The 26,861-nt window shown below is 42.9% G+C and overlaps 1 protein-coding gene across 2 annotated transcripts in view; it reads right to left on the bottom strand.

The window, feature by feature from the left end:
• The window catches only part of SASH1 (SAM and SH3 domain containing 1), a 176,041-nt gene that overhangs the window by 20,015 nt on the left and 129,165 nt on the right, over positions 1 to 26,861 (bottom strand). Inside the window, exons 1-6 of one of the 2 annotated variants that reach the window (XM_076002879.1) lie at positions 21,213 to 26,764; positions 16,312 to 16,444; positions 10,750 to 11,096; positions 5,353 to 5,427; positions 3,689 to 3,832; positions 37 to 172 (exon numbers count right to left, since the gene is read on the bottom strand). In XM_076002879.1, coding sequence (XP_075858994.1) covers positions 37 to 172; positions 3,689 to 3,832; positions 5,353 to 5,427; positions 10,750 to 11,096; positions 16,312 to 16,444; positions 21,213 to 21,224 — 847 coding nt within the window. In that variant the 5' untranslated portion in view covers positions 21,225 to 26,764. Of the gene's footprint in view, positions 1 to 36; positions 173 to 3,688; positions 3,833 to 5,352; positions 5,428 to 10,749; positions 11,097 to 16,311; positions 16,445 to 21,212; positions 26,765 to 26,861 lie in introns of those variants that run through there. The other variant, XM_076002878.1, reaches the window with a different exon arrangement.

Consider the following 26,861-nt stretch of genomic DNA (forward strand, 5'->3'; position numbering starts at 1 on the left):
CCAAAGAAAAGTATCACAATTATAAACAAGACTTACTCATGGAGCTCTGCCCACTCAGAGAACTCCGAAGACTTTCTACGGAACCCCCGGCTTTGAGCTTGGGTTTGTCTATGTGTTCAGAGTCAGGCTGAGAAGATGGAGGAGAGCCAGGCATTCCATCCAGGCCAGAGTCCTGAAAAGGGTTCAAGAAAGTAAGTTTCATCAGTGTGGACAGGTGTTATTTTGTAACTCTCAGCAATTTAGTCCTCAGCTAAACCAATCAAATCAATATTTATACCCATATTGGATTCTATAACCAATATTTTCCTCCTTTTTAACCTATATCCTTGTTTAATTTTAAAGCTATGTTTAATTCTAAGCCATGTTACTATTCATTAAGCACTCAAAAATTATTTTTCATGCTGAAATAGAAACTCTTAAAACCTCTGAGAAAAATCTATCGTACAGACAAAATATTTAGCTAAAGGCTTAGAGACTCTTAGCATATTCAACAATCCAGTAATGAGGCTGGACTTCAAATGTAGATCAAGTACAACCCACTATTAATGTAATATCTGGAAGGACTATTAGATGGCTATTTAATCTACTTTAAAGGGAAACACACTTAAAAAAAAAGTATACTTCTTAGAAAAAAAATGGCCAGATTCTTATGTTTCTATTCACACAAATTATTGAAATCCACTAAAGAAATATCAACTTAAGCTCCAGATATACAGGAAAAATTCTATTTTCAGTCTATAATAAAATTTCCACATATTATTCTCTGGTTTTAGCCTCTTTCACTTTTTTTCTAAGTGTCATTATTTAAAAGCTACGAAGGCTCTTTCAGATCAGAATGCTGACAGCAGTGACTCAGCAGTACCACTTTATGGGGTGCCTAAGTAAGTATTGTCAACTCAGCAGCTCCTCATTTGCACATGTGAGTATAACATGCTTATTTGGTCAGTGGTGCTATATCAATAGGTAATATCACACTTAAAAAAGTTTGCAGTGAACACTGTTTACATCCCAAGATAGAAAAATGCCTGGCGTACTGCATGGCCACGTGAGCACAAAACCATCTAAAGGAAACCTGTCATTTGCATGGTGCTGAGTCATCAGAAGGGCTTTAATGCGATTCTGCCCTGCAAACATTTAAGGACCACGGCTGTGGCAGCTTCTGATCCAACACACACTTGAGCTTTTACATTAAAGGAAAGTGGGCAAACAGCCTCAAAAACAACTATAAACAGAGTTGCCACTATTGGGAAGTTACTGAATCTGCAAAGTATGAATTCCTTAAAAAAAAAAATTCCATTTTTCCTTTCTGAATCATGAAATAAATGATCTTTCCATTTAAAACCTTTTGTAATGGTTCTGGGAAAAGTATACATTTTGAAAAACAGCAGTATTAAATAGATATCTCTGATATATGTTCTCAAATGCTTGAAAAAATTAATCTGCCGGGCGTGGTGGCTCACACCTATAATCCTAGCACTCTGGGAGGCCGAGGCGGGCGGATTGCTCAAGGTCAGGAGTTCGAAACCAGCTTGAGCGAGACCCCGTCTCTACCAAAAATAGAACTAAATTAATTGACCAACTAAAAATATATATACAAAAAATTAGCCGGGCATGGTGGCGCATGCCTGTAGTCCCAGCTACTCGGGAGGCTGAGGCAGTAGGATCGCTGAGCCCCGGAGATTGAGGTTGCTGTGAGCCAGGCTAATGCCACGGCACTCACTCTAGCCTGGGCAACAAAGTGAGACTCTGTCTCAAAAAAAAAAAAAAAAGTTAATTTATTCATCACATTATTTATTGATTATCTGTAAGAACAGGCACTATTCCAGGTTCTGGGCATATGGCAGGAGCAGAGAAAACAAAAGTCACTACCATAATGGTTGATATATTTACTAAAAAGTTTCTCTAAACCACACAAAATCTCACATTAATTTTCTCTTTCCAGAAAGCATTATAATGATCAATTGTTTCTTTTATTCCTTAACTTATGTGAAATGATTGTTTTAAAGCAAAGAGCACTAAGAATACAAGATTGCTGTAAGGTAGCAAAATTATAGAAAAATGCTCAAAATGACATTAAAATTCTATGCTCATGATCCATAAAGCAGAAAATTGCTGGGAACACAAGCTTATCAGGGCTTTTAGTGGCTGCTTCAATTGTGGGTAAAAAGCAAACTTAATAAAGTGCTTTAAATTGGTGGCGTCTCTTGCTCTGGCAGGCTGTCAGCAGAGGAGTGTGCACAGTTTACTGCACTGCGAGGCAGAAACACAGAATCACCATCATGTCTTCACTCACAGGGACAAGAAAATGAAAAGAATAAGGAAAAACATCATGGTGAAGACGCACTGAAGGCAGCCTAGCCTTCCCCTGCAGGTCTAACAAGCCAGGAACACCACTGGCATTTTGGGTGGGGAAGTCTCTGCTGCGGGGCCATCCTGTGCATGCAGGGACATTCAGTAGCATCTCCGGCCTCTACCCACTAGAGGCCAGTAACACGCGCCTCACTCCAACCCAGTATGACTATCACAGATAACACTAGACATTGCCCCGTGGTCCGTGGTGGGGATGGGGAGGTTAAAATCATAGCTCCCTCCCATCTCCCTTACCCCATGAGAACCACCGTAATAAACTGAAGCTGTCCCCAGGTTTTGTTTGATTCCAAGCACAGTGGCTGGCTGGTGGTGTTGAGCCAGCCATTCACACAGGGCTTGGTTTGAGCTCACTCTGGCCACCAGAGGGCAGCAGCTGAGCAACAATGTTTGCTTTCCCAGCTGTTTTTATTTGGTAGATAAAGCAGAGTCCCTCACATACTTTAAGCAGACAACCAGCTCATACATGGGGACTTCAACAGGCTACAAAGCTTACTATAAAGGTGCCAGAGGACAGTGCTTTGAAAATCTAATGGTCAAAATTACCTGGAGGCCCCGCACACTCCAAGTGTCTTTATTCCCTCCACCCATGCAATTAACTCAGAAACGGGTCATATTTCTAGCAATGAAATTACAGAACAAGGGGAGGAAAAATCAATTCTGTGATATCTTAATGGCTAAGATAGAGCCAGTTAAGAGAAGACATCCCTCTCAGAAATGTGATTACTACTGAAGTCTGGCAGCCAGGAAGTACTTCCTGAGTTTACTTCTCAGACTGGCTATGTGCTTCTAGAACAATTTATGCTGCATTTGGCAAGTCTGCTGTCCAAACAACTTTTTTAGGTTTGATTCTGGTGACATCCATTTTGTAGCAAGGGATATTTTAGAAAGGAAAATTCCCTCCTTTGTGTTGAAATTTCTAGTGCTTACTGCACAAAAGGATAATCATTTCTTTTTTTCTTTTGGCATATTATGGGGGTACAAATTTTAAGGTTTCCAAAAATGCCCTTTACCCCCCTCCGGATAATCATTTCTTTACGTGTGTCTTTCCTCTTGTCTGTCCATAGGAGGCCAAGGCAGAGACTGTATTTTATATTCTCAGCACCAAGCACAGGGCCTGAACAACCCAAAGCACTCAGCAAATGCTTGTTGAATTGAATGTTTATCCAGGTCAACAAAGTGTGGTCCTGCAGTAGGTTAATGCCAGGGAATATACATATTTAGCACCATTTAAAAGCACCACTTAAAATCTTGACGGGTCACCCTTAGTTTTCTTCGTTGTCAGGAAGAACCCGGGGCTTTCTGCTAGGTAGCTGCTTACCTGCTCAGAGACAGAGCTGCTGTATTTTTTAGACATTCTTTTCCTCATTGTCTCTTTCACTGATTTCACCTTTTTCCCGAGGGAGATGCGGGAGGCAGTGGGTGATTTGATTACTTCTTTGTACACAAAATCTCCTTCTTTACCCTGTAAAACAGAATGTCCCAACTCCTGGTAGTCACAGAAAATGAAACCCAGAAATAGGTTTTATTATTCAAACTACTAATGTTCTAGCTCTCAGAAAAATAGTAGCATTCCCCAAGATCTTCAAGTTTTTCTCATGTTAACTCAGCGCTGTTTCTCATCTTTTTGATTAAAAATTAAAACCTACTGACTAAGGGGCTTCTTGTTTGTTCACAGTAGGATATCAGTCATTTTTGATTATATTTAATCTTAGTACATTCTTGCCCAGTTTTATTTCTTCCATCATTTTAAACACCCAGGGGTCTGCATTTCATCAAAGAGTGATTTACTTGGACCAATGTTCACGTAATCCCAAGAGTGTGGCAGAAGAGGGGGAAAATACTACTGAGTTGCCCGAGGAAAGGGGTAAGAACACATGGGTGAGAGCTCAGTCATTAGAAATACAGCATCTGATTGGATTTCTGTCACTGCACCGCTCAGTGTGGTCAGCTCCTAAGAGTGTAAATTTCCTTCTCCTAACAAGCTACATTGTGGTCACCTCTTATTCAATTTTGCATTAGGAAAAACTTTTTTAAAAATCCAAAACTTCCCCTTGGGAAAGGAAAAGAAATCATGCTTTCATTTTTTAAGAAGATGAGCTACATACAATTATTGGTTTAAAAATCAACAAAACTTGATGTTCAAATAAAATAGCTTAATTCTCTTCCAGGAAATTCTCAAACAGTTCACGTATATCACAGAGGGGCACTTTAGCTGACCCATGATCACAACAAATATAAAGCATGAAATCCTCATTTTACAGTTTCATAACAAAATACACAAGGGACAGGCAAAACCATGCATAAGACTCACCTCCAGCATTGGGGCCTGAGAAAGCAAACTCAAGGAACAAAACTTGTGCACCACAGTGGTAGTCTGTTCCTAAACTATGATCCAGAAGCAGGTCTGAGAAGGTAGTAACCTTGGCCCTGAGGGGGTCTAGTTTGCTTTGGCCCCAAGGGGACTGAGTTCATTCCAGAACACCCCAGATCATGAAGGCCAAGGCCCTTCAGGACCAGGTACTGGGCCCGTGGTAATATAACTGATTTTTTTGAAATGCTAGTGCAGACTCTTGGTCTCCAAATCACAGGGCTCCATCCTGTTGCACTATGTGTGTGTAATAGTTATATATAGTTGTAATAGCTTGCAAATAGCGTGAAAAAACGACCATGTGCACAAATGACTCAGACCATAGAAGCCAAATTCATCTGGATTTGTTACTTGAAGAAAATTGGAAACAAAAGCCTTAAAGGAACTGTGTTACTTCCAGGAGGGAGGTGGTGGCCAGGGTGACTGTCATTCCTTCCACGTGGTACAGAGGAAAGCCTTTAAGATGGGTGAAATAGGATTGCTCTCCAAATATGATTAAGGTTTACCAAGGAAAACATTACCCAGTATCCACTCTCAAACACAGCAAATGGGAAACTAGCATCAAACACATCATCTGAATCCAAATCTTTTGCTTTCCTCTGACATATACTCACCACTGGGTCAGAACTATTACTGCCAATGTGCAGAGAACGGTTTGTCAAGTCGAATCCTCCAAAACTGCAGGTTCTCTATGGAAAAGAGAGGAGAAGGCAGAAATAATTCGGTTATGCTCAAGTTAGCAGGCAGTGCACCAACCCTCTTCCCATTTGCAGGACATCTCTGAATCACGAATATGTGTAAAGGATGAAAGTAGAAAACAAGAAACAATGAGAAAAAAAAAACAAAACACATGATTCATGTCATAAGGAAGTGTCACTAATTTTTCCCTTTCACAGGCCACTGGAACTTTGCCTACCCCAGAGGTCTACAATCCCCTTAACCCCCTTAACATGCAAAAACCAACCATTTACCAAAAAACACAAAAAACAAAAAACCCCAAAAAACCTCCATGACTTTACACGAGTTTAGTGCTGTTAAGACTCCTGTCTCTTAGCACAGAACTTCCCCTTGATATCAGCTACATACAGCAGTAAAAATGGACGGATTCGTATTAGAGGATCCATGTGTCCGTGGTCTTGGAAACCTGGGTCCAAAATCCTACGGCTCTGATACCAATAGCAAGATTTTCTAACAGATTTTGTTTTGTTTAGTTTTAAGTCGCTGAGAAGTGGGGAGAAAAGGTTATGTTTATAGTAGTCCAATCAAGCCAAGAGGATTACTCACTCATTGCTTCCCCATCCTAGCCAAAAATGCTGATAACCTTCCCATCTCACTGCCCCACTTAATTAATGATGACCCTTTTCCCACAGTGGATGAAGTGGAGATGCCACATTTGCCCAGGAAAAAAAGGTTAAGTCAATGACTGCCTTTGACCACCCCTTTAATTTCAATAGGAAAAATGCTCATGTTATAGACAATGAGAACTTCACTGTCCTTTTAGTTTGTTTCAAACTTTATGGAACTGCTTAAATTTCAGTGATTTTTTTTTTAAATTTTGCAGAACTTAGTTCAAAATCGCTGTTGTTTTTCTAGCGAAAGCCACTCAACGACCATCCTACTACCCCAAAGCACTGTAATTTTGTTACAACAAATTATCTTTTTTGGAAATTGGTAATAAAAGTTGAACAGCAGGTTTGGGCTTTATCATTCTACATTATCAGTTTTTAGACAACCCTAAGCACCAGCTATTAAATGGAAAAAACTGAACAGAAAAGTACAACATATACTATAAGCATTGCTTATTTAAAATAAATATACTTCAGATACATATTAATTAACTGAATTGAGAGAGTAGAAGGAAAAGGCCTAGTTAGTTGGAATCACACAGATGTAGACCCAATCCTGGCTCTGCCACTTACTTGCTGTGTGATCACAGGTGAAGTACTTAAACTCTCTGAGCTTTGGATTCTTCATCAGTAAAGTAATATCTGTATCATGTACTAGACGACTTCTAGCAAGCGCACTGTCTGACACAGCACACACACTCCATGAATGCTGGTCTCTCCCATTACCTCTCGTTAAGGGTGTACCGAGAACTTGGTAGCTCGCCCTGACATTTGTCATATTGAAGTCTTAGCCAACATTACAAATATGCAAATTAAGGGCTGTAGCTCTGTTCTGGGCCTTACAATCTGGGGGTTCAATTGTAAAACCAGGGCACCCCAGGAATGGGCCACAAAGTGAGAAATGGCAGTTGTAGCAAAAAAGGAGGGCCAGGCAGGAGACGCGGAAGACATCTCAGGATAACTACCATCAGGACTTCACGGATCTGTTGGTCTTCACCAATGCTGTTGCTGCTGTATTAAACAACCTACTACTGCTTTGTTTTCCAGCGGTCATTACCCTAATTGTATGTTAAATATCAATGGGAATCTGATTTCCTTTATAGCCAACTTAACTGAACCTGTATCTACTCTATAAAAAAGAGAAAGACCTTTCTACACGAAACACTCACCAAATCACCTACCGGAGCAAGCCGCGTCATGACTACTCCTCAAAGCTAATTTTTAACACTGACTTTCCTTTTCCAGCTTATGATGCCAAATAAGTTTGCTCATCCTTACAAAATCAGTGATTTGATTCTAGTTCCTTTGCTGTGACTCAAGGCTGCGCAGACACAGTATGGCACCCAGATGGCACTTTGTGGCTTTTGCACGTCCCCGCTTTAAACTGCAGCCTCTACTGCAACACTGGAGCCCAGCACGTCATTTCTGATGCATATGAAATAACTGACAAAAAATTTATGTGGAAACCATAACTGCAGTAAATTAGAAGCTCATTTATGTTTTCATATACCTGCTATATGCATTCATTTTTAAAATGAAAAGCTTAAAGAATAGACTGATTTTAACTACCAACTACAATCTCTTCAAGTGATATGCTAAGTTATCTGGAACTGATTCTTTTTTATCAGTGGAGGATTGACAAAAAAATATAACAATGAATATTGAATTAATCTCCAACTTTTTCTATAAGATCAAGTAGTTCTCGAAGCAGCACTCCTTCAAAAGAGAAAGTGGATTGTAAAGAGCATAGTAAAAGTAAATAAACCAGTCTTTGATTTTGATGATGGTAAACAAATGAAACCTAAATGAAGATTTTTTTTTTTTAGTTCATACATCTCCTGTACAGATAATTATAAAAACAGTTTAGATAGATGCTTGGGATGAGGAGCACTAGTCAATGGAATGGTCATGCAGTTGGAGACATGTTTTGTGGGGACTGAATTTAAAAATGGACAAAATTCCAAAATGTCATGCATGTCTGTTCTCCCAAACAAAAATTAAATGACCAAATAAAAAGCAATGACAAGTGACCACTTCCAGTGGATACAAAGCATTATCATTTCCCTGAGGTGTCATCAAGCAAATATGGCATTTTTGAAAGACAAAAAGATCAAGGTTGAAGATTAAAGGACACTTTTGGATAAAATGAAGGAAACATATGACAAGGAGAATAGAAAAGAACTTTTAAAATGAACTTAGCATAGAAGTAAGATGAATCCCTTTTTTTAAAGAAAAAAAAGTTCTTTCTATGGTTAAAACACTTATTTTCTCTTACATTCTCTAATTAGAAAATTAAAATTTATTTTCCTGATTACATAATTGCACTTACAATAAAAGGTATGTGCAAACTTCTAATTTAGCATTGAATGCCTATTTTAGCAAGTATTAAAACTATCCAGTTGTGTCTCAAGCTCACAGTACCTAAAAAAATAGCTCAGTTTCAGACTGAAACTTCGGATAGAGATTGCATAGTATCAGCTTGGGCGGAGATGGGAGGGATAGCGAGATTGGTGCTTAGAAACAGGTTTGCGTAAATGTCCACACTCCATGTCAGTGAAGAATTAATCACTGGCCCATAATGTTAATAAGCACAAATCTCAGAAATATAACTTCTGCTGAAGTGATTCTTTTTAATCTGGCAATAAATAACACGAGAGGCACATGAGCAACTCAAAATGCTCAAACTGGACAAACTCTCACTATTTCATGATTTAAACTCAGAAAGGTTGAGTCATCAAGTAACAGAGAAGTGGATCTGTTCTATCAAGGTAATGTCAAAAGGCACAAAGGCAGATGAACCAGGAAGAAGGCTTATGAAGGTAAAAGAATAAATGATACCAACACTGGTATCTTACAAAAGATTTGTGGGTCACAGCAGACCAGAGGCTGAATGAGTGAGAAAGAGAATTCTGTTATTTTAAAATAAAGATGAAACCAACAAAAAACTATTGCCATGATGCAGAGCCAGAAGAAAAGTTTCTAGTACACACTAATCATATTAAAAGTGTTGCAAGAATTATACAAATGTGAAGAGAGAGAAAATAAGAGCTAGGAAGAAAGTCAGCAAATATGGAAGTATTTGGAAAACCCAAGGGTTAGGAAGGACCTAACCATCTTTTTGGAACAGAGAAGATCACTTTAAGGTGGGCACTGACAAGTCAGTCTTCATTTTCACAAAAGCAGGACTTGATTGAATTTAAATAACAGTAATCGCTTAGGGAAGAACATTCTATTCATGAAAGTGAAGGAACTCTGTGCTGGAAGCATATCCTATTCTTTCAGATCTTTAAAAGAAGCCCAAAGCTGGCCGTCCCAAGTGGATTAAGCAACCCCAAGTGGATTAAGCAACATGCCAGAGGGTACCAGGGCCAGGAACTCCACACTCTTCCTCACTCAGCACCATTTTATACGGGCCATTGTACAAGCTAAAGGGTGGGAATTCCAGAAGGAAAAATACCCATATTCTGGAGTTCAAAATAAGTTATGCCCTGAAGATAAATTTCACTAGGAAAAGTGAAAAACATTCTGCTATGTGAAAATAAGTACTTTATTCCTTGCTCTATACAGAAGAACCTACAGGGCAACGGAGACATCTCCAAATGTCAATTCATTTGTTTAAAAAGATAGGAACATTGAATACACTTCAGTAAAACAAAAGAGCTCTGATTTTTTTTCTTTCTTGTTAGATTTCGCACACTTTCCACTTGCCCTACTACCACAAGACGTGTACTTTGCAACGTTTTCAAATCACAGGATTGGTGACTGATGACAGACTTTCCGTGAGGGAGCTCCTATTGTTTTAATTAGCAGAGAGAGTAAGCATCTCTTTCAAGGGCGAAATGCCCGTCTGTTTTGCATCAGCTTCTTTGAGGTCAAGTAACATGGTGGCTGGGAACCAAGGCAGCCACTCCTGCAGGCAGCCAAACCCCACCCGGGCCCTGGACGCTCCCCTCTGGATCAGCCCCATCTGGCAAGGGGGTAAATGGACAAGGAGCAAAGGCCACCTGCACGTGACAGCAGGACTGGAAATGCAAGGGGACAGTGGAATGGACTCTGAGGTTATGAGTAGAAAGAAGAGAGGGAGGAAGAAGCCAGGCTCCCTGAAGAAAGGCCATAATGCTTGACTGCACATCACAGAAATGACAAGGCCGTCCTAGGACCATCTTTGTGACTCACAGACTTCTGGTGGATTCTCAAGAGAACCCTTTTAGTACAGCGGTCCACTGTGGCAGCCCACTTCCTCTTTGCCTCCTCCTCCTCCTCCAGCAAGCACCGCCTCAGGTCCTGTTTCTCGGCCTTGCTCAGGGTCCTGTCTGAGGCAGGCCGCACTAGCTGGGTCAGGTTCAGGTGGCTGTACAGGCTCCGCTCCACCACGTAGGTGACATTGAACTCGCTGACGGCGGAGCGCCCGCGCACCCTTCTGCCGGGGAAGCCGCAGCTGCCTCCCCCTTTGGGTTTCTGCCGGAGCAGCTGCAGGTCACAGGTGCTGCTGGGAACGCCTTTTCTGGAGGGACGCTGGCAGAGAAAAGCTCTGGAACAGGAATAATTAGTATCCGTTTTCTTCAAGCGGATTTGCTTCCGGACACTCTGAACCTCCTCCAGGGACACCAGCAGGTGGTGCCTGCGACGGTTGTTGTCATAGAAGCAAACACCATCCGTACTTACCCCGTGGCTCAGGGACCCGAGACCCTTCTTCATCTCCCCCTCCGTGAGGGAGCGGGACACTTTCTGGGCTTTTTCTTCTTCTGGGTAGGAGAAGAACGTCCCCATCTTCTTGGGGGGCTTAATCAGGCCCCGACTCTCTCCTTTGCTGAAGGTTTTGACCAACTTCCGGCCGGCTCCCCAGGTATCCAGGCTGCTGGACGATGGAGACGTGGTGAGAGAGTCTGAGTCATCTTCCGGAGGCTTCTCAGGGGAGCCATCAAAGAAAAATGGCTTCTTGTGCACTCCAGAGTAAAGGGCGGACCTTTCGTCCAGGACCGGCGGATTCTCAAACACGTGCTCCTCCCCACCTGGAGGGGAACCAACACAGAGTCCCCTGTGAGCACAAGCTTTGCATTCCCTCATACATCCTTATTTACACTCCCCGCCCTGCAAAAATCAAGCTAGTCCACACAGAGACCACAATGACCTCCCTCTGCATAGCATCACCCTCTTCCTAAACCCGGCTCCCACTGAAAGATGCACATAAAAATGAAAATAAACTGTGCGAATGCCTAGTTTCACATAAGCTTAATGTTAAAAGGTTTCAGATGTGTTTTCTTCTCCTTCTTTAAATATCTTTGTAGACCAAACAACTCTACAGACCTATTGAAAATGCCATTTGCAAAATCTAAGCCAGTCGTGATCACAATATGCCTCAGCATTTCAAGGTAATTTCTCCCCAGTGTCTAAGTGCAATCCTCAGAAGCTAGGAATCTGAATCTTACCCCTTTCTCAAAGGCCCTCCTTTATGTTGGCTCTCATGGCTTTTTATAGTTGGAGAGTGATAAATGCCATGTGGTTGACAGTGACTTTTTTATTGGTACATATGCCATTTAAGTGATTAAATCTCCAAGGGAGCTTGGGTGGGGTGCAACAACATAAAAGCTTGTATCTTGCAAACATGACTGACCAATGATCTCCTGTTGACAGGCCAAACGCAAAAAGTTAGGGAACTGGGTGATCCTGGCTGGACATTCAACTCAGGCGCTGCTAGGAAGCTGCAAGGGCATTTAAGGCCCCTGACACGCAGGCAGTTCCACAGAGCGTCCTACTTCAGCTCCAGGATTCCAGCTCGTGAAACCCTCACTGGACCCAGGTGGCGGCCAAGCCCTCCAGAGCCCAGTGGAAAGGTTTGGACGTGCTGGCAGGAAAACTGAGTTCTTTTCTGGATGTGTTATGTGAACAGATGTGAGAAAAGAAGTAGGTCAAACTGTGGGTGTAGTGATCCCCACTGGCTGTGGCCCTTTAATTAGAGGAAAACTTTTGAGCTCCACAGCTTTCCCCTCGCTGAGTTGTGAAGAGGAAAAAAGAAACAGTTCCTTGGGACAGAAGGCTGGCACTAAATATACCAGCAGGGACGAGAGTGCCAGTGTGCAGTTAGTGCGGTTAAATGTCAGAGGTAAAGAGGGAGGAATGCTCATTTCAGAGGGAAGAGACGGCTGGAACCCGAGCAGTCCTTTAAAATTCTAAAGGGGGCTTATGTTCCAACCGATGGGAATTACAGTTACAAATACAAAGAAAAAAGGCCGGCTACCATTAAACACAGCCCAAGATCAGGTTCACAGTAATGTCTAGGAGATGGTAGGGGGCGGGGAAAGTGGGGAAGGAGGTACATTCAAAACTAGGTCCAGTCCAAAGTCCACTGCAGAACTATTCAGGGATCTCTCAGGAGAGTTTAAAAGCTGGATCTGGGGTCCTGAGGGGAATTCGTCAGCCCAGAGGCAGTGAGCGAATATCATGGAAGTTTCCTGCTCCTTCCTCAGGACACCAAACTACCCAGGTGGGGAGACCAAGGGTGTTTATGTTGTTACAAGTAAAAATGGCGACCTCTTCTAGAGACAGCCCAACCTCCACTGCCAGGAGGAAGTGGCTGAGCCGCGGCACAGGCTGGTGGCAGAGGTGGCCCCACAGCGGGTTTCTCTATAAAAGAAGTCGGACGTGGTCATGGCTTTACATTCAGCCCTGGTGTCCGCTCTGACGTGCAATGGCCCTTATCCACCCACAGTCTTAAGGGGGTTTAGGGAAGCCAGGTGGGTCTACCCTGGAAAGCCTACGGATCTGCCACGTGGCAGTGGTCTGGACATCTTCTGGTCTCCTTGTTTGAGGTTGTCATCAGAGAGTCCAGTGCTTCTGTGTCATATCTGGGTCTATAAGCAGCTGGTGCATGCGTGCCCATGAGGTGTGTGGCTCTATTTTCTGGTTCTGGAAAGTCTGCCCCTAGTAAGGAGTTAAAGGGAAAAGTGGCAAGTGCTTCCCAAGTGGCTGCAGGGCCTGTGCTGACAGCAGGCTTCTGCAGTGTAAGTCCCCTGTCTGTGCCTGGCCCTCGGCCTGACATCCAGCCTGGACCTGGATTCCTTGGCTTTGGAGCATCACTTCTTCATTCTCCTCTGACTTAAAAGTACAACTATCCATCCCCTTTGGTGTGACTTGCTTCACATGACAGATTTTTATCAATCTTAGTCAGCTGAGACCCAAATACCAAAGTAAAGGTGATTTGGGCAGGGGGAGAGAGGTAGGATGTGGACTAATGCCAAGAACACGAATTCATGTGCTAGACTCCAGCACCACATCCCTGGGCAACTACTTCCTCCTCTGGAGCCTCTGTTTCATTACCTGCAATTGTGTCTGCCCTTACATGGTAACCCTGGCAAGGCTACCGTGAGGACAATGTTACGTGTAAAGAGACATGTGAAGGTCTTCAATCAGCTGAAACGTTCTGTATAATAGCTGATAATTCATGACCGAGTGCAGCTGAGCCGGAGCAATGGGAAGGGTGTCTCTTCTGGGGCAGAGACACAAAACTGGGTAGACAAAGGGCACTGATGTGACCTATATTAAATATTGTCCAGGGCCATCTGTGCCACAATATAAACTCGAGACCCACGTTACAAGGGTGAGATAAAGTAAAGAACTGGGACTCTCCTGGCTTTCCCAGGGCTCCAGAGCTGGCGGTGGAGAGAAGAGGTGGGAGCAGAGTGGAGACACAGACTGCTTGTGGGAGCTGGGCTGCCCGGGCGTCACTCTGGGCCTTCCCTGGCTGGCTAGGGGACTGGGAGTAAACTACTAAGCCTCTTTGCGTCTCCGCTTCCTCATCTGTGAAATGAGGGTGGTATAATTGCCTGCCTCTGGTGGCTATTCCGAGGGTGGCATTAAAAAGGAGTATAAAATCTAAAGTGCTTAGGGAGTGCCTGGCTCATGGAACGCTCCCAGAATAAATGGTAATTACCATGCAGACAATGTGGTACTGGCACAGGCGTGCATGCGGGAAGTCAAAGGATCAACCTTTTGTGAGTTCAAGGGCACCAGGAAGAAGGGTTATTACTGGGAGTGTGAATTCTTCCTGCTTTGCAAGAAGAACAGGGGCCAAGGGAGCCCCTCCCACGTACCAGTTCTTTTGCCAGTGAGGAGCCTCAGAGAGCTCTATTATGCAGGGGCTGGAGGGAGTGCCAGTCTAGCAGGGTGCTGGGGGCAGCCCACAGCAGGTGCCCTGAGCTACACACACACCTGAGGCCCGTCCAGGACATACGGACAATCCGGCCAGTGGCACCCCAGCTCCTGACACATCAGACACCAGACTATAACTTGGGACTCAAGCTCACTAAGTCCATTCTCTATCAGTGCAACCTAATTCATGTCCAGATGGATTAAAATTCAGAGCCAGAAGTCCATCCAGTTATTACTTTTTACCCCAGAGTTACCTCTTTTGGTACATTTTTTTCTTCTTTTTAACTATGCCTCTCAGAGATTGTTGGATTGATTTATTCTGACATAAATATGCAAATTAGGCTATGTATGTGTTTGTAAGCATGTTATTCTAGTGCACATGGCTATCATGTGTGAAGGGCCCAATGGGTGACAGGCCCAGCACTGGGTACTTCACCCATTTTATCTCAATTATGGACAGGACATAGCAATCTATTTGTTATATTTGAGATTTGATTTTGGCAAGTGGTGGTGAGGTTTGTTTTAAAATGTGCCTTCAGGTTGAATGTTGACGATTCCATATGGTTCTCCCTGACAGCACCAACTGACACTCTGTGTATGATTTCAGTAAGAGCTGCCACGGTACGAGAAAATCCGGGGAATATTCTATATTGTGGAAACCACGGCTGCCAGGCAGGTATCAAAACATCCAAATGTAAAATCAGCACCGTATCCAAAATAAACATTATCACCATGAAAAACAACACCCAAATGAAACCATGGAATTAAAGACAACCCTAAGTTTATGAAATTAGCCATAAAGCTGATTTCTCCTACCACTTTGGGAAGCCAAGGCAGGAGAACTGCTTGAGGCCAGGAGTTCGAAGCTGCAGTGAGCTATGATGACACCATTGCACTCCAGCCTGGGTGACTGGTGGGGGGGAAGTGGGGGGATGGCATGGTGGGGAATCTCATTTCTCTCTATCCCCTCTCCCTTTCTTTTCCCTCCTAACTCCTACTGTCCCACAGTAACCCCCTTACCTTCCATATTATTCTAGGAGATTTAAACCAATAAATAACAATAAACAAACAAAAATAAAAAGCAGCAATAATAACAAGATACCCTTTGCAAATAGGAAGTTCATTTGCTTACATGGCTTAATTTTATTTATATATAACAAACAGGCCTTTACAAAAATAATTTCAAAACCTCCATATTAAAATTCTGAAATTCCTCACAATGTAGATGTGACATTTTAACAAGTAACATGCTTTTTTTTTTTTTCTTAAAGGCATGTACTAGTATTTTTTTCCTATTCACATATTATCATTTTCCAAACAGGAAATCTATTCAATTATTGTATCTTTTTTAGGAGGATTTATGAGATGCTGCAAGTGCACATTACTAACAAGAGAGATGAGTATGGTTGAGATTCAAACCCGCATAATTATACTTGAAAGGTTCACTATTCATTTCAATAAATCTAAGCTAATGTCTCTTTTGACATTATAGTTTCATCTGGGTAAACCCAGCCATATAGCTCTTAAAGGTCCCTTTAGAATTGAAGGTCCTTACAGGCCCATTTGAATTGAGACCTGAGATTATTTACAAGAAGAACAAATCACCTCTGAGAGACATGAAGGGACATTAAGTGCCTTGACTATTAGATGTTTGCTCAAGATGTATGTATATCAAATTTGGACTAAATTCACTGAGCAAGAACAAGAGTCCTTTTTGGGGGTGGAGGCTTATGCTATAAAGAAGTTATAAAGTTATAATATAAAGTTTATATAGAGTGGCATAAGCTCATAATTAAAGTTATGCCACACCTTGAGAACATTTCATTGTCATATACTAGCCATTTCCCATCTTTGTTACATTTAAATTACTAATCACCCAAAATGCTTTTGACGCCAAGATCTTTCATCTGTAACACACTGAGCAGGGCCCTCCTAACACGATCCTGTTGGCCACCACCAGAACTCAATCCATTTTCCACTTGAAATCATATTTTTTTTCCTACTGAAAAACTGACCCCAAATCATTTCCTTTGGAATAACCAGAGTGGTATTTGCTTTTTTTTTTTCCTTCTTTTTTACCTTCATTGCTGGGCTTTTTCATTTCTTCCACTCTAATTAGTTTCTTTCTGACTCTGCGAGTGGAGTTTACCAGCTTGTGTAACCTCTTAAACTTCACCGACTCCTCGGTCTCATCATCCGATTGTTCTCTTGACTGGCAAAGAAACAAAGGAAAAGTTAATGAGATAATTGCTCCAGAGCCTTGTGCTTGCAGCCAGATGCAGCTGGCCTCGCTGCCAGTCTGAACCTTGGCAGCTCTGTCGCTGAACTTGGGGCACCAACAAATTCGCCCAACAGGTTTACAAAGCCCCACATACCATCGTAAGTTCTGTAATTCAGTGCAGAATTAGGTCCTAGGCACGGAAACACACACCCTTGCCCTTGAGTGGCATGTGGGGCATTTGTTTCAACTACTTCCCTGCCCTCTTTTAGGAGAACTCCGGCAGGACTCTCTCTCTCCAAGGCCGGCCCTGTAATCCCTGTTACGCTGCTGTGGTTTGGCGCATCAGGACTTGCTGTGTAACGTGGTCATCGACTACTTCTCCAAACCCAAATTCTGTTGACTTTTTCCAGTCCTTCCCCGAAAATCAAAAACAGCAGGGCAGGAAAGGGGAAGACATGCAAAGGGCCTTCCTCTCGCCCATTGGTTAGGACTGTCTGCCACATAGCAGCCATGCCTTCCGCCTCTCCCGGCTCCTTCCGAGGGCTCACAAGGCCAGCGTGAGGACAGACCCCGCATTCCTCCAAGACAGACAAGGGAAAAAGCTGACCTTTCAGCCATACAGCACAGTCCATATTCCCTAGCATCCCGTTTCATTTTGCAGGGATTCAGTATGTTCAAGCCCAGCTGTTTTCCCTCAAGTATCAAACATTACAGAGAGAGAGAAAAAAAAAATTCTCTCTCTGCAGCAGTGACCCAGGCTAAAAACAATCCTTTCCTTGTGAACAAAATGAGGGTTTCATTTCCAAGTCGGCTCCAACATTCAATATGCAGCTTCCTCTGTTATATCTGTTCAAAATGTGAAAAAGCACAAGAGGTCTCCGGCTAAACGAGCGTGCTGCACGGGCCGGGTGCCTGGGCACGCCTGGGAGCTCGCAGCCTCGGCACACCCTGTGCAGCTGGTGACCAAGTCCAGCTCCCCCTGCACGTCCTGACAGCAACCCTCTCTCCATTCCCTCAAACTCGGTTCACAAAATAGCAGAGAGAGAAATGCCTCAAACTAAAACAGAAAACAAAAACAAACCACATCTCTGAACACGAGTCAAATGTGGAGACTTCCCCCCCCAAGAAAAGCTCTCATTAATCCCAATTTTACAGACCATCAAATAGAGAAGCAAGAGTTAGCAGAGAACAGCTCAAGAGAAAAAGAGGCAGAGATTATATGAATTAAGCATAGAAATGGTGCACATGTGAGTCTACTAATATTTTCTTAGCACTATGGCACTCTGCAAGGGATAAAAGCAACTCATTTCCTGGCCTCTGTCCTCACCCTGGAGCTCACAGCATACATTATACATTCTCCCTGTCTGGGTATCAGCAAATCATTCACCCACTTATGATTAATCATTATAAACCTATCATCAGCAAGGCATCAGGACAGGAGTACTTCTCTGTCTTCTGTGAAGTGTGTCAACATCTAGGTCCAAGTTCTCTAAAATTACTAGATAAAATGTTGCATACAGATTTCATAATTAAACTTAACTACTGGTTACCTGGTAATAAAGAATAGAAACTGGACCCGCAGGTAATGGAGGAGAGAGGTTACATCAGATGTTGGCAATGAAGCTTAGGGCATTTGGACTAACACTTAATATGTCAAAAATTAAAGTAATAAGTATTGCTCCTAATACATAATGGTATTATCTGGTTTGAATTTCATTTTTACTTGATTGAATTGTTGATGCGTGATGAAACATTCGGAGTGGTCAACCAGAGGAATGAGAACTTGGTTAACCCTCATTCTGGGTAATTAGAACCTGAATGACAACCCACAGTGCTTGGAATTATATACAAACATCTAAAAACATTCTGCCTCCTTGATGTAGCTCAAAAAGCTAAGCAATTTTAACAGAAGTATCAACATTCTATTACAGAAGTTCTCTGAACATACCTATTGGACAAACCTAGAATATGTCGTTAACCCTTACATTACAAAATGTTAAAATCAAGTGAAAATGAAATAAGCACAGATTGTTTATAATCAAGATACGGGAAGTTATATTACTGGATGAAAATCACTGATGTGTATTTCACCCCTGCACCTAATTTGTTGGCTGTTGTTGGTATCTTTGGGTGTGAGGGTGTATGGAGTGAGGAGAAATAAAAAGAGAAATGGGATATAGAATGGAGGAATACAAAAATCTTAGTCCACAGACACAAATCATACATAGGAAAGGCACATTCAAGTGAACTTTTCAGGGAGAAATCACAATAGTTAAAGCAGGACAACAGACTTAAAGGCAATGCCCCTCACTAAGTGCTACTTTCCTCTGCCCAGATACACTGCGGTGAAAAATAACTTATTTCAGGTCCTTATTTAACTGTTTTCACATGTTTCATATGTATTTTTGAGAAACAAGAGCTCTTTAGAACCTTGAACTAATATTATTTTTATTTTTCGAGAAAAATGAAGGTTTGGGAGGTGTTTGCCATTGACAAATCACAAACCATGGCAACCAAGAACAACTTTTGCATTACCAGTTTTGGAAACCAGACAAGATAGATTCAGCACAATTTATGTGAAGAAAAATGTAAGAGAAACCCCAAGTCATTCGAGAAATATGTCTGTGTATACGTATATTTTAAATAGAAAATTTCCTCTTTAGTCAGCCTAGAAGTTACTAGAGTTCAACAATGTATCCCAAGGATGCTTTTTATTGAGGGAGAGGTGCTGACTTCTCACTTCCTCCTGAGTCCAAAGGAAAAAATGAGTCGTGAAATATTTGCCTTTAAAAATTCTCTCCAGCTGTTTTAACACAAAAATGCTGTAAATGGCATGCATTTCTCCTAAACTGGGAGTAAAGCTTAAATTCTTCATGTTTCTCTTTTTAATAAGCATGTGCCACTTCCCAAATGCTGACAATAACATATTGTATCTTTTTATTCAGGAAAATATACCACCAGGGATGGGGGAAGGGAGGATGATTTTTTTTTTTAAATCAAGAAATGTAAAAACTATATATAATTTTCAAAATGAAACATTATATATATAAATATATACTGAAGAACTTTGTAGAAGATAAAGAAAATCTGCATTGTACATAAATGATCAATTCTAAGAAACAGGCTCAGAACTATTATAGAACTGGTTTTAAATAAACTAAAGCAAAAAAATAAAAGTATATATTCATACACATTCAAACATGAGATGGTGTCACCCCGGGTCTGAGTACTAACATAAACTTTAATATGATCATCTTCTAAATGAGAAGCTGAACACGATCATCTGTACAGCACAGCCCACCCCGACCAAACCTTCAAAAGAAAAAGGCAACTTATCCCACCAAAGGATGTGGAAAAGTGAATTTACAATATTGTAAATAGAAACATTTGATTTCCAGCCTCTTTTGCAGATTTTTCCAGCAGAAAGCCCATATGGCTCAACTTTTAATTACTTTGGCTAATGCTATATGTAGTAATTCTGTGGTGAATGCTTAAGTGTTTCATTTCTGGTTTCCATAGCAACATTACATCAGATTGCAGACAGCTGGCTCCACAGTTTTAAACCATAACAAATTGACCAAGCCAAGGCACAAAACTATAGCTGCTTTAAAGAGATAGTGCACCATTCGGCTGCCAGGGCGCCGAATGAGGAACCTATGGGGCGCGTTTGGCACTCGGGGGGAAGGGTGGAGCCTCCTTCCTGAACAGCTTCTTTTGGAACAAGTGCATCCTTGACACATCTGCAATGTTCTAATAGGAAAGACACGGAGCCAGCCAGGGGAACTTTTTATAACACAGCTACATTCAGGACGATCGGAAAAAAGGAACACAAGGAATAGCATCTGTAAGTATAAAGATTTATGTGCCGGATCTCACTAAAAGCGTCCCCTCCACTGCTGAACGTGAGCCTGTCACTGCTGGTTGGTAACAGATGCTTTACTCAATCCCGTAACAAACAGCTCTTGCAACTATGATGCACAGAACAAATGCTTTCCAAAAGCCTTGTGCAGGCACAGTAGTAATGTGCTGTAATAAAGGTTAAACCAAACGTGTAAGAAGCAACTAGCCCCTTCTGGGGACTGCTTGAGATGAGACCAGGCTGAGCACAGGATTCCAACGGTGCCCTCTGCGGAAACACTCTCACTCAGCTTGCTTCGCGAGCTCCAAACACTCAACACACTGTCACAGTTAACACCCGGACTCAATCAACTCATCTCCCTCACTGCCACATAACATTCTGAGATATTCGGGCATTTCTGAAAAGTACCTTGAAATCAGAAATGTACTTGCTTGTAAAATTTGCACAATGGTCTCTCTTTAACCTGTTGCATGATCAGACATATATGCTTCCGCTTTCTAGGTCTGCCCTGTCGTGCCATTAATCCGAAAGTTAAAGAGAAGGAAGCCAATCAGTTGTCGGCTTATGAAAAGCGATGTGCCATGCCGCCTGAATTCAAGCCCTCTGCACGAAAAGCCTCCACTATTCACAACTGAGCTCCAGCCCATGCATGCTCATTCTCTCAAATTCTCAAAATAATATCCACTATTCTTTTCCAAATGCTACACATTATCACTGGGTAAATGCGCCAGGCAAGAATGCTCAGGGAAGTAAACAGGGGAAGAAGGAGGACAAATCTAGAGGAATTTCAGGGAGAAAAGAGAGAGAGAAACATCAGAGGCAGGAGCAAGCAAAAAGCTATTTCTTGAAGCAACAGAAAATGCATTTTTCCCTTCCAGTTAAACACATTCAGTGACTTACCGGCTTCGGCATTTAGCAGGCCTACGGGGCAATTTTGAAGACGTCTGTACCCCCCACCCCCTCCCCACTCGGAGAGAGTCTTCACTCTTGTTGCGTCAACTCTGCAATCTCAAAATTGGGATTAGGCACTCCTTGAACATGTTCCTCTGGAGTTACATGACCGGGCAGGCTCCGCCGTCACAGCTGAGGATCCGAAGAGAAAGAGGGGAAGACACTGGATTCAATTAGCTCCTTTCTGCTTGCTGACTGATTCCCCAGTCGCTTGCTAACTGCATAACTTGCAAGAAAGGCATAAGTCATCAGCTCTAAGCAAATCTCCTATTCACCACAAGGAAAAAAGGGAGTGTTGTGCATGGCCAACAATCCCTGTTTTCACTGAGGAAGGCTCCCTGACCTCCTGCTGGCCTGCAGTTCCTTAATTACTGTCTATGGAATTCCAGAGAAAGAAAAAAAAGAACGCGAGAATCTGAGCAAATCCAGGACGAGGACTAACCCTTAAAAGTGACAGAACTTATAAAAAGATCCTGTTTGCCGATAGTCTTCTGAACACCCCCTTCAGGGAGTAGTCTCGATTGAAAATAGACACCTTCCAGTGGCTATTTTTGAAATTACGGAATTAAAACTTATGATTTTGGTTTTCTCCTAGAGTTCTCACTTTCTCTCTCCGTCTCTCTACCCACTTCTTTTTAAAATTTTAACCACCAGAGTAAACGTGGGCTGTTTCCCCTTCTTCCCCGAGGCGTCTAAAACTGTCTCACCAAATTGTTTCAGTGATCATTTCAGAGCAGCTGAGTTCTCCTGCATTCTGGAAACGTGAGCGTGTGTCACAAGATGATCATTTAGTTTTCTCAGGGGTCTCTGGGGAGCAGCAGGCACATGCTGTTACTTAAACAGAACACTGTCTAAACAAGACAGGACCAAAACCCCGTATAAACTCTCCATGACGTGGGCTGCAAGTCACGTCTGTCTGTTCAGGGCTAAGTTCATTCAGCTGGGCAAGTCATTTATTCCCACTGCACAGTTTGAGTCGCCCATCCCTAGGTGTCTGTCCCATTGTGTGAGCATTTATGTATTGGGTCGGGGCCTGTCTCTTTGTAGGACATCACAGAACACAAATACCAGTGAGTATAGACCATTCTCTCCCCTTAAGATGACAACTTACATCTGGGCAGGGGCCAGAGGTTACCTAAACTAAAAGCAAAAGAGGAGAATCGGGACACAAGGCTCTTGAGTGGAAAGCAGACGTCCTAGATGCCGCAGCAGACCGCCAGCACGCCCTCCCCTGTTCCTAGGCTCCTGTCCTGGTCTTGTTCCCTGGGACCCCCGGTATGCCTCACTCTTCAGCAAGAATTGCATCAACCCCTGACTCCCCCAATTTTCTGCCTGTGTGGAGTTTCCTCTTCTTTCTCCAAGCGAGGGCTCGCCACACCTTCCCTATACTGCCGGGTTCCCGTTGCCCGAATCAACTCCCCCACAAAATGCCCCTTCCCTGCCGCCCTCTGAGGACCCACAGAACCCGTGGCAGGACCGTCTCCGATGTCGAACTTGCAATGCCCATCTATACACACACCCCAGACGCTCAAGATCCAGGGCACCTCGCTGAGCGTTTACACGCAGGATCCCATTTCACAGACAGCAACGGCAGGGGCAGAATTTGGGACTTCGTGGTTTTCTCCTGTGCTTTGCCTGCACAAGGCCTTTCTTCACCCAAGACTGACAACCGCACTGCAATGTTGGGCTTTGAGTTCCTTAAAACTGTCAGTAGAAGCCATCAGTTGAATTCCCTCTTTATGGTGTAAAAACTAAGAAAATAAGAACACCCCAATGAGAGTGGGGTGAAGGGAAGAGGATTGGCCCAAAGCCTCTGGAATCAAAACCACCTGGCAAATCGCTTTACTTCTATGGGTTTTAATATTGCTACGTGTAAATCTGATACAATAACTTTACCTTACAGTGTTGTTTTAAAAATTGGGCACATATGATCAGCACCTGGAGTTCAGTACGTGCTTATTACCTGCGCAGTCTTCTATTCGTTACCGAGTGGAGTTCAAACACCTATTTTCAGTCTTACGAATTGCTCTTTTAGGTGCTGTGTAAATAGCAAGGACAAAGGCAACGTTTTACACGTGGACGCTAGTGACGAGGCCGGCACTGGAGGCTGGGGCTGAGCAGGCTACTCAGGTGCAGAGCACACTCTGGAAAGGGGCAGGCATGGGTTCAGATCCCGTTAGGCCACTTGGGAAGAGCATGCGGCCTTGGGCATGTTTCTTAACCTCTCTCGTTTCTAAAACAGACAGTGAGAAGCGTCCTCGCTCTCTTGGGAGGATGAAAGGAGACCTTAAATGTGAAACCTAGTGATGGTAGATCGATGTGAGATGCACACGAAGCTGGGGCATGGACTATGCAGACACCGTGAGGAGGGTGGCAGGAAGGACAGCTCCTGATTCTTCCCTCCAGTGGTGTCCTCCTTGTGGCACTTTACTTGGACAGCCTCCCAGGCAATGGGAACTCGGGCTGACCCTGTACACCCGTTCTTAGCATCACTGCCGTCGTGTCTCAGAGGATGACACAGGTATTTACGGCGACACTCACTGCTGGGCTCTCCCTGGGTTCCCACCTGGGCTCCACGGTGGTGGGGCCCTGTCTGCTGTCCCCTCCTTTGCACTCACCATGCAGTGTGCACACACAGCAGGCCCTCCATAAATGTGTGTGGGATCAATGTGGAACAAGCAAGTTTAGACTTCTCAGCCCTGCAGCTCCCAGACCCTGCCACGTGTCAGAGTAAACTGGGGGATATTTGCAAGGCTGGACTGAGCCAGGCCACCCTGGGAGGCTTCTTGGTGGAGGTTAGGGGGATAGATTTTATGAGAGAAGGGCAACGCTGCTCTTGTATTCTGGGTGGTGGACTTGAACTTACCCAGCACACAGTAGGTGTGCAAACTTGCTGAGAACAGATTCCAGCATATGACCCCCATGCTGAGGAACTGTTCATTATTAGTCATAGTTCCTCCGAACAAGGTCCAAAGGCCTCATGGTGGAATATGTGGCTTTGTGTGGTCAGATTCTGACTCTTATTTTTGGTTTCTGAGTGTGTTACGTGCCATTGTTCAGATACTCTGTGGAAAGGGCCTTGCAGGGTACCTGGTTCTCACCTCCTACTTCTTCACAGCATCACAAACACCCTGAGCCCATCTCTCCACCTGCGGGTCCCTCTTCTGGGAAAAGCTCTGCTCGTTTCATCTACCTCCCTAGCTCCTACTCATCCTTCAAGATTCAGTCCTTGTGTTGCCTCCTACACAAAGCCTTCCTGGATTTACCCCCATCTCTCTTAGACTACGTGGTTGCATGGTAAACTAAACATATTAATATTTTATCCACAGACTGAGAACACGTATACTGTAATCACCGGATTATGCAGACCCTTGCTAAATGTCATGCAGACAATGAGCATGGTCATTATTTATTTGTGTCTATAGTCTAGTAACATTTGTTGTTTATTTGATCACACATGATAAATTATGGAAAATGCAAAAACTCACAAAGGAGAAAGAAATGACCTATCCACCCACAGTCAGAACAATTAGTAACATTTTAGTTTATGTCTTCCCACTTTTCTCTCTCTCTCATACACACTATACACCCTTACGTTGCTGTTTTCTTACAAAAAAGGATGACCTTTGATCTTCAGCTTCTCTACCTCACACAGGCATTATCAGTGTACCTGAAGCCTCCCTGGAGTGAACACGCACTGAGTAGAACCATACGCTCGCCCATAATTGCGGTCCCTCTCTGAGCCACACTGTTGTCTCTGACCCTGGAACCCTCAGTGTACACTGCCCAAACTGTTCTACAACCGATTTTTAAAAACTGATGTTTTGGAAATATTCCCATGTTCAACAAACAAAATACAACATATTAATGATTCAATAGTATTCAGTCATAAAAGTCTACCATAATTTACGTATATAATGCCCTGTCACCATTGGACATTTGCCTATTTCCAGCTTTTCAACATTATAAACAATTCTCTGATAGACACTTTGTGGTAAAATTTCTAACATGCCCAACACATTTTTTTTTTTTAGAATATATGATCAGATTGTAGAATTGAGGGGTAAAAGAAAGGGCATAACTTTAAGACTTTCGATACGTATCAACAACTTGCTCTGAATAAAAGTCGTATTATGTAAAAAAAAATCTCACAAGCAGTTGCCAACACTGAGAATTACAATATTCTTTTCCATTTAGGTAAGTAAAAACAGTATCTATGTTTGTGCTAAATAAATATTATATTTTCTGATTTGAATGAATGAACGAATGCACTGATTCAGGGCATTAGGAAAGGCAAGGAATGCAAATATGAGGAAGCTGGCATTGCCTGGATTGACAAAAGGTTACAATCTCAAGTCTGAAGGCAGGGAGAGCCCCAGGAGAAAGTCAGAAATGATTCTGTCAGTCAACCGTGATAACTGCGTGAGAAAAACACAGAGACACAGGGACTGGGACATGGAAGAACTCACCTTTGGGGAAATTGAGACATACTTCGGTGAAAGGAAGGACACTTGCCATGGGTGAGGGGACATTTCCATGTGCCTGTGAGCCTAGAAGTCCAGTGCTTAGATGGGCCTGAGGCCCACCCTGCCCAGGCTTAGATGCCCGCCTATCTACACAAACAAGAGTTCAGCTGATGCCGTTGCCTTTATAAACAGCATGTGACACCAATCAACAACAGCTTCCCGGCCCTCCTCTTCTCCAAGCTTGATTTCATAATCTCCCCAACATGCCTGATCTCCCTCCGTGGTCCAAAAAGTGAAGCATTCAAGGTCCCTCCCTACCTTAGGGGCAGCAAATTGGCTCTGGCCAGCCATGTCCAAGATGTTCCCAGCACTGAGAACCGAGCAGTGTCGGGCCATGGTGGGGGCCTCCTTGTCACAGTCGCCAAATTAATGTGTTATTCTTTCTGTTTACAAAAAAATTAGCCTCACTGTTTAAATAAGCTCGAATTACTTAAAAATGTGTTTATGAGTTGCCAGAAGTGACTATATAAAATATGAAACACATTGCGGATAATTTTTTTCCTCTTTTATCACAAAGGAGTCAGGGAAGGACTCATCTGTTTTGTAAGAAATATTTTGCTCATTAGCTGGTGACATCATTGCGCTCTGAAATTAGGAGATTTCTGTTAGCATATGGAAAAAAAGATGAAATTCCATTCTTCTCCCAGAGGTGCAGTATAACACTGAAATAATCTCCCTGCCAGTTTCAAAATTAACTAGTTGTCGCCAGACTTGAAGAAAGAGAAAGAGGAGGAGGAGGAGGAGGAGGAGATAATTACATGATACTTTTATTTGGAAAAAGTATGTGAGAATTTGAGGTAATATTACCATTCTCTAGGGGCAAAGACTTATCAGCACTTAATTTACTTAAGACACTGCTTAAAAATTTAACTGTAAAACCAAAGTAGCCACAAATGGATGTTATGTTCCATAATAAACTCTTCTATCCCTTAAACTCATGAATTATTTTTAATCAGACCCAAATAATGGTGCTACTTTTCCCGAATGGAGAAAATACAAGACCTGAATAGCCCCTACAGCCAAGTCTAAGGCAACTGGAAAACGCAAATGAGCCCACCCCTCCCAATTCTGC

This window comes from Microcebus murinus, chromosome 5 (genome assembly GCF_040939455.1).
Source record: "Microcebus murinus isolate Inina chromosome 5, M.murinus_Inina_mat1.0, whole genome shotgun sequence".
NCBI lineage: Eukaryota > Metazoa > Chordata > Mammalia > Primates > Cheirogaleidae > Microcebus > Microcebus murinus.